This window comes from Drosophila albomicans, chromosome 2R (genome assembly GCF_009650485.2).
Source record: "Drosophila albomicans strain 15112-1751.03 chromosome 2R, ASM965048v2, whole genome shotgun sequence".
NCBI lineage: Eukaryota > Metazoa > Arthropoda > Insecta > Diptera > Drosophilidae > Drosophila > Drosophila albomicans.
In genome coordinates, this window is record NC_047631.2 from 32,502,310 (window position 1) to 32,517,739 (window position 15,430).

General features: G+C 34.2%; 1 protein-coding gene across 1 annotated transcript in view; it reads right to left on the minus strand.

Moving 5' to 3' along the window:
- Positions 1 to 579: 579 nt before the first annotated feature.
- Positions 580 to 15,430, minus strand: part of LOC117574147 (fatty acyl-CoA reductase wat) — a 42,707-nt gene continuing 27,856 nt past the window's right edge. Inside the window, exons 2-10 of the mRNA XM_034257824.2 lie at positions 9,225 to 9,335; positions 7,496 to 7,570; positions 7,209 to 7,321; positions 5,827 to 6,075; positions 4,320 to 4,575; positions 4,064 to 4,256; positions 2,417 to 2,656; positions 1,025 to 1,282; positions 580 to 963 (exon numbers count right to left, since the gene is read on the minus strand). Of these exons, the coding sequence (XP_034113715.1) occupies positions 873 to 963; positions 1,025 to 1,282; positions 2,417 to 2,656; positions 4,064 to 4,256; positions 4,320 to 4,575; positions 5,827 to 6,075; positions 7,209 to 7,321; positions 7,496 to 7,570; positions 9,225 to 9,309 (1,560 nt within the window). The 5' untranslated portion in view covers positions 9,310 to 9,335 and the 3' untranslated portion in view covers positions 580 to 872. The remainder of the gene's footprint in view (positions 964 to 1,024; positions 1,283 to 2,416; positions 2,657 to 4,063; positions 4,257 to 4,319; positions 4,576 to 5,826; positions 6,076 to 7,208; positions 7,322 to 7,495; positions 7,571 to 9,224; positions 9,336 to 15,430) is intronic.

Genomic DNA, 15,430 nt, shown 5'->3' on the forward strand with positions numbered 1-15,430 from the left:
AATGTTCAGAGTACAGCTTAATTATATCAGACCTTTAAATCAATTACTGCAAATATTTAACAAACCAAGAGCTTTTGAAATTTGAACAGCTTTTCAATTAAGAGCAAAACATTTGCAGCTATTTACTTTTGACATTGACCATTTCTGACTGGACTCTTTCAATTAATTGCATTGGGACTAAGAAAAGCTTTAGCTTGACACATAATTTAAAGCCTTTGCTTTTGATTTCTGTCTCTGTGCATTTCATAACCTTTTTTTTTTTCATTTTTAAATTGTTGTGTGAGCTTTGCGATTAAAAGAGCAGAAAGCAGAGTCAAAGCTGGAAGGATAAACGATTTTGCTATTGTTGAAATATGAGTTGAGACAAGTTTAATAACTGCAATGTTATGTGTGTGTCAACAGCAGAGGCGACTTCTCTGTCTGTCCGTCTGTCTGTCCGTCCGCAAGTTTAAACACTTATCAAAAGCAAACTTTAAAAGCTAGAGCATTGAAATTTTTTTTCCCTACTCATTAAATAGTTAACTATTGTTATTTCCACTTTAAATTGTTTGATTTTCCTTGGAGAACAAAAAACACGGGTTTAGCATGTCCCAAACATATGCAGCGGCTTTTATTGTGATTCGATTAGCTTCAATACATAAATACAAGTAAGTATATACACAGTGTGTGTTACATGATCATTTTTACAAACTAAACTATACAGGATTTTGGATAGAGCGCTGTAACCGACCATAAGACTATACACAATCATGAGTAGAGACTAAAGACTACAACTACAAACTATTTGCGAAAAATGATAGAGAGACACAGTATCGATTTTTATAATGAGAAAAGAATATGCATGGTATACTTTCGATATTTTTAGATTTAGATTAAAAGAATATTAGCTTGACCAGTCCGTAGAGCGCCCATAGTGTTAACGAATAGACAATACCAAGAGTGCAATAATGCAGAACCATCATGCTAAAAATTAAAGAAAAATAATCAAATAATGTAGAAAACTTTAAGGGATTGAAAAACTTACCGCTTGATGCGCTTTATCGACTCGGGCAGATTGTTGGGATCATCCTTGACCACATAGAGACGCAGACCGTAGAGACTGACCCTGAAGAGATTTGGCCAGTCAAGATCACGCATGTCGAAGGCAAAGAGTCGCTTATCCCGATCATCCAATTTGTCGACCAAACGTCGCACGTTTTCATTGTCGAAGCGAAACTCGTTTGAACTGAAGAACTTGAGCACATTGCTGAACTTGTGTATTTTCCGATAGATTTTCATCATTCTGAAGAAAGCATAAAAGTTAAGAAATTCATTTAGTGGAAGTTAAAAGAAATATGCAAGTCCCGAATGAGTAAAGAAGGCAACACATCAAAATAGTTCATGTTATATTCTCTATAGTATTGATAGTATTTTCATATAAACTTCAAAAATCACAAAGTTCTTCTTTCACTATTAGAAAAAAATGCGGCATTATTGTTTAAGTATACTAAATTAATATACTGAAAATACTGAAATATACCGAGTTTTATATCAAGTTTATTAATGTAAATGGTAAATATACCAGCTATATATACTGCAAAAATGCTGAAATATACCGAAATGTGCATATAACTGGTTTATTGATTTAAATGATAGATATACAAAATTAATATACTGAAAAAATACTGAACTATTCTTATATGTATATCTGGTTTATTGATTAAAGTAGTAAATATACCAAACTAATATACTAAAAATACTGTATCATACTGAAGATAGACCGGATAAATATACTGAAAAAATACTTAAATATACCGAAATGTGTATATATCTGGTTTATTGAATTAAATGATATAGATATATATACCAAATTAATATACTGAAAAAATACTGAACTATTCTGATATGTAAATCTGGTTTATTGATAAAAGTAGTAAATTTACCTAGCTAATATACTAAAAATACTGAAATGTACTGAACATACGCGGGAAAAATATACTGAAAAATACTGTAATATACCGAAATGTGCGTATATCTGGTTTATTGATTTTAATGATACCAAATTAATATACTGAAAAAATACTGAAATAGACCGAGATGTATATCTGGTTTATTGATACGAGTGGTAAATATACCAAACGAATATTCTAAAAAATAGTGAAATATACTGAGATGTATATATGGTATATTGAGATAACAACTACTGTCAAAATAATATAGCGTTATATCTTATAGTCTTTGAAATCTAGTTGCTCCAACGGACAGACTCATAGACAGATATACACGATCAAGAATAAATATGACATATTGTTATAAGACATAAGTTATAATACCCTTCCACTCTCTTATTATCGGGTATAAAAATCTCCGAGCAACGCATCATTTTTTATCGCAGCGTCTTGTATTTTCCCCCCCTCCTGAGAGACAGTTAACTCACCTGGGTTTCTTGCCCATCAGCACCATAATCAAGTCCATGAACATGGCGGGCAATGTGTGGTACAAGAAGCAGAGTATGTGATACTGCCACATGTGTGGCACGATGGTGAAGCACGGATACCAGATGGACTTGCGCATCGGGATGTCGTTGACATGCTTAAAGCCCGTCTGCATATAGTTGCGCCAGGTCACCATATTATCCGCATCCGGCACATAGTTGTAGATGGGTGGCGTCTCATATCTGCAGAGAGAAAATGTGAGTTAGTGCCAATGGGAAAACTGTTTCACTGGCAACGAGTGTTGAGTTGGTTCAAAAAGAACGCACAAAAATGAGCTATTCATTAAAGAGAGCGAACAGAAGAAGTTTTGCTTCAATGTTCTGTTTTGTCTAGTTGCTAAATTCTAAAGTTCTTTGGTTCGTTCATTGTTCAGTTATTCAGTAGTTTGTTCAGGTTCATTAGATTATTTCTTATATTGCTGTTTGCTAGTTTTCGTTCACTATTTTCGATGTATAATGGAAAAAGGGATAATCTTAATAATAAAATGAAAGAAACAGATTAGAACGCACAAAACAAACAAACTAACATAGTTTAATGATCGAAAGCAAATGAGTGAACTTATTTTGCAAATTGTAAAATCGAAGTAGTTCACTTTATTAAAAATAAACGCATTCCATAAAAATAACGATTCTTAGACAATTTACTGCCACCTACTTAGACTTCATAGTTTTGTCTTGCTTAGATGATTAGTTATATAGCTCTTTAGTTCTTTTTTGATTTTGTCAAGGTATTCACGTTGAATCTTAAGTTCGTTTCTTTTCATTGCACTCACTCATTTATTGCTTTTAGCTGACCTCTGTTTACTATTTTCGATGTATTTTGGAAAGAAGGAATCATATTCATAATAATATGTCAACTATTATTATATAACATATAACATTATAGGACGCATGAAAAAAGCCAATTAGTGCACTGATTAAAAGTGAACGAACTAGATCACTAATTAAAAGTTAACAAACTAGTTCAATGATCAAAACGTATTCAGTAAATTGAACGATTCTTAGACAATTTACTATCACCTTTTAATGCTTCGTCGTTCTGTTTTGAATAGTTGTTTAATTCCATAGTTCTTTAGATCACGATTTTGTTCTTCTTTTGTTCACTTTGGATCTTTAGTTCGAACTTGTTCATTTCATTTGTCCCTCTAATGCTTTAAGCTAATTTCCGCGTACTATTTTTGATGTATACCAGAAGGATAAATAATCTCCATATTAATACAAGTATGTTAATTATTGTAAGCATTTTGTTATAAGAAATTAAATAGAACGAAGGAAAATATCTAAAAAGTTCAATGATCAAACTCACATCTATAATTAGAAGTGAACAAACTACGTCAATGATCAAAAGTTAACGAACTAGTTCACTGTTGAAAAATAAACGAACTAGCTTATTCAACAAATTGAAAGATGTAGCGTCAAAAAAGAACGAACTTGTTCACGGATCAAAAGTGAACAAACTAGTTTACTGTTGAAAAATGAACGAACAAACTTATGCTATTCAGTAATTTGTAGGGACACAAATGAATGAACTACTTTAGTGATCTACGTGTTCAGTAAATTAAATGACGTCTACAATACAGTGAAACCTACTTATTGCGTGCCACATCCCAGGCGCTGGCCAGCAGCGCATTCACGCACATGTCCACGGGCACAATGTGCGCCTTGTTGTCCATGTTGCCGGTGAAAACGCGCAGCACTCCGGAACCAATGCCCACGATGACGCCACAGGGTCCATACATGTTGTCAATCCAGCCTGTTACCGGTTCCCTATAGCTGGTGATCACTGTAAATACATAGAAGTAGAGATTGTAATGTTGGGAATATGCTAAGGGATTTAAAATGTTACCAATGCCCGGTCGAAATATGGTCACTGGCAATTTCTGTGCATGCTGCTGAATCACATCTTCGGCCAGCACTTTGGTGTAGGTATATGTATTCGGGTATCCCTTGATTAACGTCGGCGTCAGCGTATTCAGCGTCTGCTCGTCGAGGCATTCCGTCAATTTGAATGCATTGTCCCCCGTCATCGCACAGCTGTAGAACTTCTCCTGAATGTACCGCATGTTGCAATGCGCAAATGCGGTCGAAACATGCACCAGAGCCTGCCAACAAAATGGGGGAGAAAAGTAGAATTTAGTAATCTTGTTGTAGCTGAGATATACTCGTATTGTACAGGCCAAAAAGTACTGCTTTAAGCCTAGACTTTAGTTGTAGACCTTAAAAAACATTATTTTGAATATTAAAATACAAAATTTGAAACTCTTTCCATTGGGTATTCTAAACCTTAAATAAAATTGTGATAACAGTCTACATATCTCACAATAGTATCTCGAAAATGGTTATAATAATACTGGGTATTACATAGATACAGATGCGGAGAGCATAGTATCTATAGAATACGAACTGTTATTTTAGAATTATATATTATATAGACACTAATGATCACATTACTTACTTTTATCACAATTTTATTTAACCTTCAATAAAGAAATTAATAATATATGCACACACTTATTTGTTTTTCAATTTAAGCAACCTTTGCGAATTATTAAAAGGTCTTGCAAATTCACCTTAAAAAAAAAACACAATTAGACATTCAAATATTTGCCTAACTTTGAAGTAAATGCTATATAAAGTAAAGGGTCTTATAATGTCGTATGTTGTAATTGTAAAGTCAGACAAAGTCAATTCTTGAAGTAATAGGAATTTCTTTGGACTTATTTTTTTATTATCTTTTAATTTGATAGTCTTTACTTTTATAAGGTGTGAGAATTGTGGAATGTTCAAATTTATTATAACTACTACATATTTTTGCTATACATTCGAAGCATTGCATCTTCGTTTCATACTTTAAATGTAGTAAATCTTGCAAATTTGTAGACTCATATATTTAATTGAGCACATTCGATTTGATTTCAAATCATTTTTGATAATCTAAAATGTATTTTATTCAAGTAGTATTAACTCTCTTAAAAGTCACATCTTATCGACACTTCTAAAATCTACTGTGTAAAAGCAAAAGCATTACTCAATATTGAAATTATTAATCATTAATTGCTATTCACTCTGAACAATTAATTTATAGACGTCATCCAATCAAATCAATCATCAAAGTGCTCTGCAGGTCGTGCTCTCTGTCACTCATTATTTTCCTTGATTACAGCAAACACTTTGCTTTTTAAATAAGTGACATAACATCGGCTATTCTAATTATTACCTATTTCTCGTAACTTGGACATAACATCAGCTATTCTAATTATTACTTAGTCCTCGTATCTTATAATTTAATTACATAGTAAATTTCCAGACGAGCTTCATTCAAATCTAGTTTAATACTTTAACTAATCGCTCACCTTGAGGTTGAGAATCTCGTTGGCCAGCTTAATGATCTCCTTGGTGCCGTGCACATTGATGGCAATCGCCATTTTGAGTTTCTCATCGAAACGCACTGTGGCAGCGCTGTGCAGGACAATGTTCACATTCTCCTTGATCATCTCCCTCTCATGCTGCGAGATGCCCAAACCGGGCAGCGAGCAATCGCCGCTGATGATTGTGATCTGGCAGCGATACTTTGGATTGATCTGTTTCATTTTGGCAAAGACCTGACGGGGAGAGGAAGGAATATTATAGGAAAGATAAGTGAATAGAATGAAATGAAATGTTAGGAAAAGAAAAGGTAACATTATATAGTTAATTTTTGGGAAAATCTTATTTCTTTTTCTAATTGCAAACCATAAAATTAAGAATAAAATAATCTTGAATCAAGAATTTCAAATCTATGTTATAATCCTTCTTCTAAATTTAGAATATAAATTCAAAATTAAAATGTTAAATTTTGACATTTTGACATTTTAGCTTATTTCAATTTAGAATATATTCTTGAGTTGATAATATTTTAAGAGTAGCCAATATAGAATTGTTATTATACCCATTAGAAGGGTGATATATTTTATACTCTCTATATATTTAAAATGTAGTACTATATCAATAGACCAAATTTAGCATTTGGTATATTTTAGTATTTTTGTGGTATATTTATTGTTTATTTGTAGAATCTAGCTATAGTACAATATCGATATACGAAATATAGCATTTGGTATATTTTAGTATTTTTGTGGTATATTTATTGTTTTTTTTGTATAATATAGCTAAAGTACTATATGGATATACGAAATACAGTATTTAGTATATTTTAGTATTTTTGTGAAATAATTTGGGTATATGTGTAAAATGCTTTCGGTGTATTTTAGCATTTTGTGGTATATTTGTGAAATCTGGGTATAGTACAGTACTATATCGATATACCAAACATAGTCTTCGGTATATTTTAATTATGTTTGCGGTATATTTTATAGAATCTAGTTTTAGTATTATATCAATATACCAAATATAGCATTCGGCATATTTTAGTATTTTTGTGGTATAATTTTGGTATATATGAAGAATGTAGTACTATACCGATATACCAAATATAACCTTCGGTATATTTATATATATTTTTGGTATATTTGCTCACAGTCGAATACACCTTACTTTAGCTTTCTTACTTGTACAATTTTGATCTTCACTTAAGATTTGCGGTATATTTTTGGTATATTTAGAGAATCTGGTTTTATTGAAAATTGAGCGGTATCTAACAATCAAAAACGCTTCTTCTTAGCTTTCTTGTATAATTTCATCATTCTTAAATCTATAACTTTTTTATTCCCCTCGTATCTAATTGATTGATACTTACTGGATCATTGAAGAGATCCTCGATGCGGGCGTGGGCATCCTTGCCCTTCTTGGGGCGTATGATCAAATATATTTGTGCCACCTCCGTGACGCGCAACAGTTTCTCGATGATAACTGGAGGGGAAAGGGGAGAATAATGGGGGAAGAAAATGGTAACAAATCAATTTCTGAGTGTCTTTCTCCTCTCACGCTGTGCGTATTCAATTCGCTTCCATTATTCATGTCACGTATTTGCTGCGAGAGGTGAAAGGGGGAAAGGAGGAAAGGGAAGGGGAGTATTCAACTTACTTTTGCCAAAGAATCCGGTGCCGCCAGTGAGGAAGACGCCTTTATCCTTGTAAAACATTTGCATGGGCGACTCATCTGCAAAGATCAATGCAAACAGCCATTAAACAATTAGCCAATTTGATGCGCATCATTGTGCCTGACTGCCTGGCTGCCTGGCTGGCTGCTTGCCACATGCCCCGCTCCCCTCTGTGACTGTGAGTTCGTGCCACAAGCGTTACGTTCACGCTTGTTTGCCACCCACTTGAAGCGCGTCACGAATTTAAATGCGCGCCCCCCAAAAGCCACTTCAATTGCGCATAATTCACGCCAACACACACACTTACATACACACACACACACACATACATAGTCAGGCTGGGAGTCGCACGTAAAGAGCGTTTGGCATGTGGCTGCATTTTGGCCATATGTCAAAATGGCAACAACAACAAGAATGAGAATGAGAATGAGAGCAGGCAGCAGGCAACACTCGAAGTTAACGCCAATGCTGACATTGTTGTCGCTCAGTTGCTGCCTCAGTTTGCTGCCTGCCACTTGTGGGCCACTCATAAATATTTGCAAGTTAGCAGCTCGTCGAGCCATTCATCTAACATACAATGGCAACGCACACACACACACGCATTCCTTGCCTGGCGTTGTCTTGAAGTCCGTCTCCGTCTCTGTCTCTATCTCTGTCTGTGGCCTAATTGCCAATCGACGACGTAAATCACTGTCACTGAATATGGCTTACACACACACACATAGAGAGAGTCTCATGCTTGGCCACTCGATAATTGCATAATAAATGCAACATTGTTAAGGATAGCATCAACATCCATCGCATGTGGCATCCAACGACGCGTCAAACACAACAAACTCACACACTCCTCGCATTCATATTCATACAAATACATTGCCTGACACCTAAAGGCGACAACACTCACACACACACACACACACACTCGCATACACACACAGCATGGAGTCGCACTCAAACCAAAAGCACTTGACGCGCTTGCCGCTCACTCAAATGTTTTGTTTACCTATGCTAATTGGCTTAAATGCAACTCAAGCGCACTTCTCATCGCGCCAAGCCGAAACTGAGCCCACTGTGCCGCCCCTGTACCCCTCTGCTCCTCACTGGGCTCTCTCTGACACCATTGTTTATGAGCGCTTCGCAATTGAGCTGCCGCCACCCGCCGCTTGGAGTGCTGCTGACTGCGACTGCGGCGTGCGCATTTAAAGCTTTTCGAGCGCTTTGGGGCATTTGTTCAGCGACAACCAGCCAGCAAAAATAACAACAACAACAACAACGACAAGCGGCGGCACTTTGAGTGAATTGTCAACAATTGTGTTGGCTCTTTGGATTTGCGAGCCGCCTTCGTCTCCGCCTCCCTCTTTTCCTTCCTTTGCTGCCTTGTCTCGCGCAGACAAAAGTCTGTCACATAATTTGTCAATTTCAACAATTTTCTTAGCCCACCCTCGACAAGACAAATGTAATTCTTCATGAATGCTTATTGTTTTGTTTCTTTTCTTCTTTTCTTCTCTGCCTCTCTCCCTCTCTTCTCTTCTTCTCTTTTCTTTACTTTTTTTGTTGACGGAACTGGTTCCCCAATTTGCTGCTCTTTGTCGCCTTTTGTCTCTGAACCTGAACTTGCTCGGCTCTCTCGCTCACGCCTGAAGGCTTTTGACCCTGGCCTTAGCCTTGGGTCACCCTGTGTTTGTGTGTCGTAGTCGAGTCGTGGTCACTCACCCTGTGTCCCAGTGATAAGCTGACAATGATCATCCATCGCTTTCGTATATCCATTACGAAGGCTTAGCAGTTTAGCCTCCTCCATGCTGACCAGTTGCTTCCTTTGCGGCGCTGCAAGTAAATAAATCCGCAATATATTAGAATAATCAGTAAATTATAATACAAGCAAAGGCGCAATATATTAGACTAAAAGGAAATTTGTAATAAGAAAAAAATAAAAGCCCAATTTATTAGAATAATCAGTAAATTATAATAAAAGTGAAAATAAATATATTAGACTAAACCGAAAATTGTAATAAAAGTAAAAACAAATGCGCAATAGATTAGAATAATCAGTAAGTATAATAAAAGTGAAAATAAATAATCAGTAAATTATAACAAAAGTAAAAATAAATTCGCAATATATTAGACTAAAAGGAAATTTGTAATGAGAGAAAAATAAATGCGCAATATATTAGAACAAAAGCAAATTTATAAAAGGAGAAAAATAGAAGCCCAATATATTTGAATAATCAGTAGATTATAATACGAGTAAAATATATTGGACTAAAAGAAAATTTGTAATAAAAGTAAAAACAAATGCGCAATATATTAGAATAATCAGAGAATTATAATCAATACCCAAAACAAACAAATAGTCAACGAAATTTACAAATTTGCTGACTTTAGACTGAAATTCCATACGGAAAGGTTAAGTAAAATTTTATTAGGCAGAACTTTTTAACTGTTTAGAGATTGAGATGAAATTCTCAGAACTTAAAAAGCAAATATTAAAGTTTCAACTGTTGAAGTAATAATGCACTTATTCAAATTTATTTCGTTGCTACTAAGATTCGACTATAGTTATTGTCAAGAGCCTAAAAAAACAGAGGAGATATAAATAATTGCAATAAGCAAAACTTTTCTATTTGTCAGAAATATTGAAAAATGTTGTTGAAGTGTTCAGAACTTAAAATACAAATATTGATGTCATTAGGGTTAAAAAAATACTTCACTTATTCAAATTATTTGCAATTCTACGAAGATTCGATCCTACTTATTGTCAACAGCCTAAAAATACCTACAAAGGAAATGACTACAATTTCAATAAGCAAAACCTATCTGTTTATCAGGCGATTGTGTTGAAATTTTTATAACTTAAAAGGCAAATATAATGGGAAATACTGCACTTATTTAAATTATTTTCAATTCTACAACTAAGATTACAACTTTGGTGTCAACCATGAAAATACATACAGAGGAGATAAAAGTTCAATAGGCAGAACTTTTATGTTTATTTAAATAAATAATGCACTTATTCAAATTATATTTTAATTATATACCAAAATTCTATACACCAACTCTAGCTTTAAAATTACGCTTGTTATTCCTTTTTTTTTTGCGGGGGCGGAAGTGGGCGTGGCTAAGATTTGAAACAAACTTGATCAGCGTGCAAACATAACAAATGCTGTCGAAAAAAAAATATAGCTCTATCTCTTATAGTCTCTGAGATCTAAGTGTTCATACGGACGGACGGACAGACGGTCAGACAGACAGACAGACGGACAAGGCTATATCACCTCGGCTGTTGACGCTGATGAACACTTTATACACTTTATAGGGCGGAGATGCCTCCTTCTACCTGTTACATACATATCCTGTCGGCACAAAGTTATAATACCCTTCTACCCTATGGGTAGCGGGTATAATAATTCACTTTCGATTCTATTAAGTTCCAAAAGTTGATAGAAATAAAGCAATTCAAATCAAGTTTGAAATTCATTTGTTATTTGCTTTACTAAGTAAAGGAAATTTCCTGTAAAGATTGGCTGTTAGAATAGTTAAAACTTAAATTCCAATTACCAATTTAAATTTAAGCTTATTGAAATTTCCCAACAGCATTTTAATTGATATGCGTTGTAATTACGTAGTTTACACATTAAAGAGTTAAAAGGTTTCCTAAATAACTGCTTACTTATTATACAACTTTCGTTCACTTCTGAGCTGCCCACCTCCATAAAGATTTCTAATTGCCAGACGTGGATTTGATTACCTCGATATATAATTTTTAACTGACGAAAATTATAGCTTGCTGCCACTATATTTACACTCTACTATAAAATAACTATAGATGGCAAACCTTGAGCTTTAGACCAAAAGAACATTGCTTCCACAATATAATAATCAATAAAAGTGAATTGTATATTTAACAATTTTTGTACATACGATTTTTAAGCGATATAAAGTCGGGTCTGTCATATCGCTTCAGTTGAATAATTTGTTGTTGTGCCATGTTTGCAAATAGAAGAGGAAAGTGTAATGCTTTTTACACTTGTTGGTGTCGATGGAATCGATCAGGTTGTTGTATTATTTTGTGTGTGTTGTTGTCGACTCGATTCGAGTCCTGACTAATTAGGAATTGTTTCAATTGAAATGGTTTAGGCAATTACAAGACCGGCGGCGGTCTCCATGCGACTGTTTCGTGGCGACTAAAAATCAAATATAAGTGAATTTCGTTTTGTGAAATTTTAATTAAAACTTTGGTATTGCTTTGTGTGCCGCCATAGTACAACGAAACGAAACGAAAACCAAACCAAACCAACCCACTGGCAAATGCCAACAAAAGTGTACAAGGCACTAACAATTTCTAATGAAGTGCCAGGCACACCTGTTGACAAACCCAGAGAGAGGGAGAGAGAGAGAGAGAGTGCAAATTGAAAATGAAACTCATACAATTTTAATAAAATTTATGTTATGGAGACTGAAGTTTAAAGCGAAACCCAAAGTGTCGATGCCGCTTTTAATTAATGCACAAATTCCCTGTCCCATATCTGCCACAAAACACGGCACAAATAATAAAAACAACAACAGGAGAGCAAATAAACTACATCGTTCGTGTCAAAGAAGCTATCGAACGCTTTAAATATGCATGCGAACCCATCGCAGACACCTATTAAATAAATGGGCCAACATATATGAGCAGCACACACACACACACATACACCGTGTAAAAGTTTAAAAATACATATTCATATATCAAGTGCTCGACAAATTGAAAAGAAGCAAACTCATGCTCAGGTAAACAGCATTTTGCAACTAATGGAATACTCTTTACATTAAATTAAAGTCGAAGATGTTTTTATATTTGATAGTTTTGGCAAATACTTTTAGTTAATGTTTTCTTTAGTTGTTATCAATTTCATAAATAAACAAAATGTGTTTGTATACTGACAGTCTTTAGCTTCATTTTTGATCAAACAAATTTATGTTTTGAGTGCTGAAATACCCTTTAAGCATTTCATATTCACTGAGGATATTTTTTAGACAAAAACTTTGCTTGAAGGAAAGCTGGCGGAAAATAATAGGGATTTCATATTTAATAAGTGAACATGCTATAAGAGACTATGGAAGAATGTTAAAAGAGTAATTTTGTTGCTTACTTATGACTTCCAAATTTATTTTATATGTTCTTTATGGTAAATTTTGAATGAAGTAGTACATTAATATACTAAAAACATGCTTAAGTATTTGTTCAGTATAATACGGATATAGTTATTATTTGATGAACTTTATACTATGTTTTAAGTGTAGTAGTATATTAATATACCAAATGTATTCTTAAGTACTTGTTTGATATATTCATTTAGTATATTTCGAATGAAGTAGTATTTAATAAGTGAACATGCTATGAGAGACTATGGCAGAATGTTAAAAGAGTAATTTTCTTGCTTATTCATGACTTCCAAATTTATTTTATATTATATGTTCTTTATAGTATATTTTAAGTGTACTAGTATATTACTATATATTATAGGTATTTTTTCTGTGTATTCATTTTAAACTTCTAAATTATTTGATATGTTCATTTTGGTATAATTTAAATGTAGTAGTATATTAATATACCGAATACATTCTTAGGCATTTCTTTGATATATTCATTTGGTATATTTCAAGTGTAATACTGCTCTAGTTTTATTGAAGATGCGCAACGCGTATCTAAATTATTTTATATATTCTTTATGGTATATTTTGAATGTAGTAGTACATAAATACACTAAAAACATTCTTAAGTATTTGTGTAGTATATTTATATGCTATATTTTAGATATAATACGGCTCTAATTTCATTAAAAATGCGCAAGTGGTAGCTGAAGTATTTAATATGTCTTCTATAGTATGTTTTAAGTGAAGTAGTATATTAATATACCAAATATATTCTTAAGTATTTGTTTGATATATTTTTTTAGTATACTTTGAATGCAGTAGTATATAAAAAATACCAAATACATTTTAAGAATTTGTTCGGTATATTAATTTGGCAAATTTTAGGTATAATACAGATCTAGTTATTTTTTATATACTTTATACTATGTTTAAGGTGTATTAGTATATTAATATACCAAAATGCATTCTTAAGTGATTGTTTGATATACTCATTTAGTATATTTTGAATGTAGTAATACATTAAAAATACCAAATACATTTTTAAGTATTTGTTCGGTTTATTAATTTAGTATATTTTAGGTATAATACTACGGAACAGATATTTCACAGTCAGAACTTGAAGGAAAGCTGTTGAAAAATAACAGGAATTTCATATTTAATAAGTGAACATTCTTTTACATAGTCTCGGAGAACATTGAAAGAGTAATTTGGTTGCTTATCTAAAAACTTTCAAGGTGACATAAAATAATGATGAATATCACTTTAAAAACTTGCTGCACCTTTGGCTATAAAAAGAAATGATTACTACAATTAAAAAAATGTTTATGCCATACAAATTATTTTAATGAAATAAAGCAGCTGCTTTCCGAGTATGAAGTCAAGTTCGATTAAATACATAGCTTCACAATGAATGGGAATTATACAAATGCGCTTAAAATTATGAATGCTATCATATTCATTTCAATTAAACTCAAATTCAATGAGCAAATTAAGAGCGCAAACCAACTGCAGACAACAGACACAGACAGAGAGTTGATCAAAGATAAAGTGTAATCAAAGTGCGCGGTATTTAAGTGCGAGAATGACATTCAGTTTGCCATAAAAGTAGACATATTATGATTCAATTGACCAAACGACCAAACGTAGTGAATAATTAGAGACTTCAAAGTGGGCAAAAAAGTATTGTAATGTTCAGCTCGGGTCAGTTTTTGAATAGCAGTTGAGTTGAGTTGCATTTTATGCAGTAGCTGCTGCGATGACGTTGTGGAATTTTAATTGTGTGCGAAGCCCAAAACCAGAGAACAACGTAATTACTAATAATAATGATGATAATTGCAAGCTCGGGCGACAACTAAATGAATTAATTACTTGATTATCATCGAGGCAAGTTCAATGAAAATCTACTTATGTAAATGGCACAGAGCGAGGGAGGGAAAATAAAGCCATTGGCGTTCAGGACTCATTCAATAATTGTAAAGCACAAGATGTGAAGCGAATTCATGCTGTGCACAACAACAATAATAGCAGCAAACAAAAGTAGATGGAGGCGGCAGCTTGGTAAACCAAAAGAAAAGAGAAAAGTAAAAGAAATGCAACTGAACATTAAATAATTTGAGTGTCGAAGTCTCGCACAATTAACCCATATTTGCAGACTTGCAATGGAAACGAGTCGAGTCAGTCAGTAGCATGTTGCATTTCACACCAATTGGGGGGATTTTCCCCTCCTCCTCCTCCCCCTCCTGCTGCTCTTCCCGCTGTGCTGCCCGCGCTTGGCTTGGCGCGCACTCAATCGTATGAATGACGAAAGCCAGCGGGTGGCAAGGAAAGAGAGGGAGGAGCAGGTAAATGTTGTATGGTCGACTGTGCATGGGCAGCTTGCCAAGCTGACTGACTGACTGACTGACTGACTCAATGACTAACTGACTCAGTGACTGACTGAACTGTGCTGGCAATGTCGGCCAAAAAGCAACCACAGCAACTGATTGCACCACACCGGCGACCACAACGTCGACGCCACCGCCAACAACGACATCACAAACTGAACCGAACTCAACTGAACTCAACTCAACTCAACAGAACGCACTCTGCACGAATTTGCCGGCTACTTCAGCAATATGATACACTTTTCAAAGCGATAAAGGGGAGGGGAGGGAAGGGGAGGAGAGTATTTTGAGGTGAGGTCGATTTTGCATTCGAATTTATACATTGTTTAACTAGGAGTATGAGAGTATAGGCCACAGCAGTATCTCCACAGCAACAGCAACAGCAATCGCCTGCAGGCG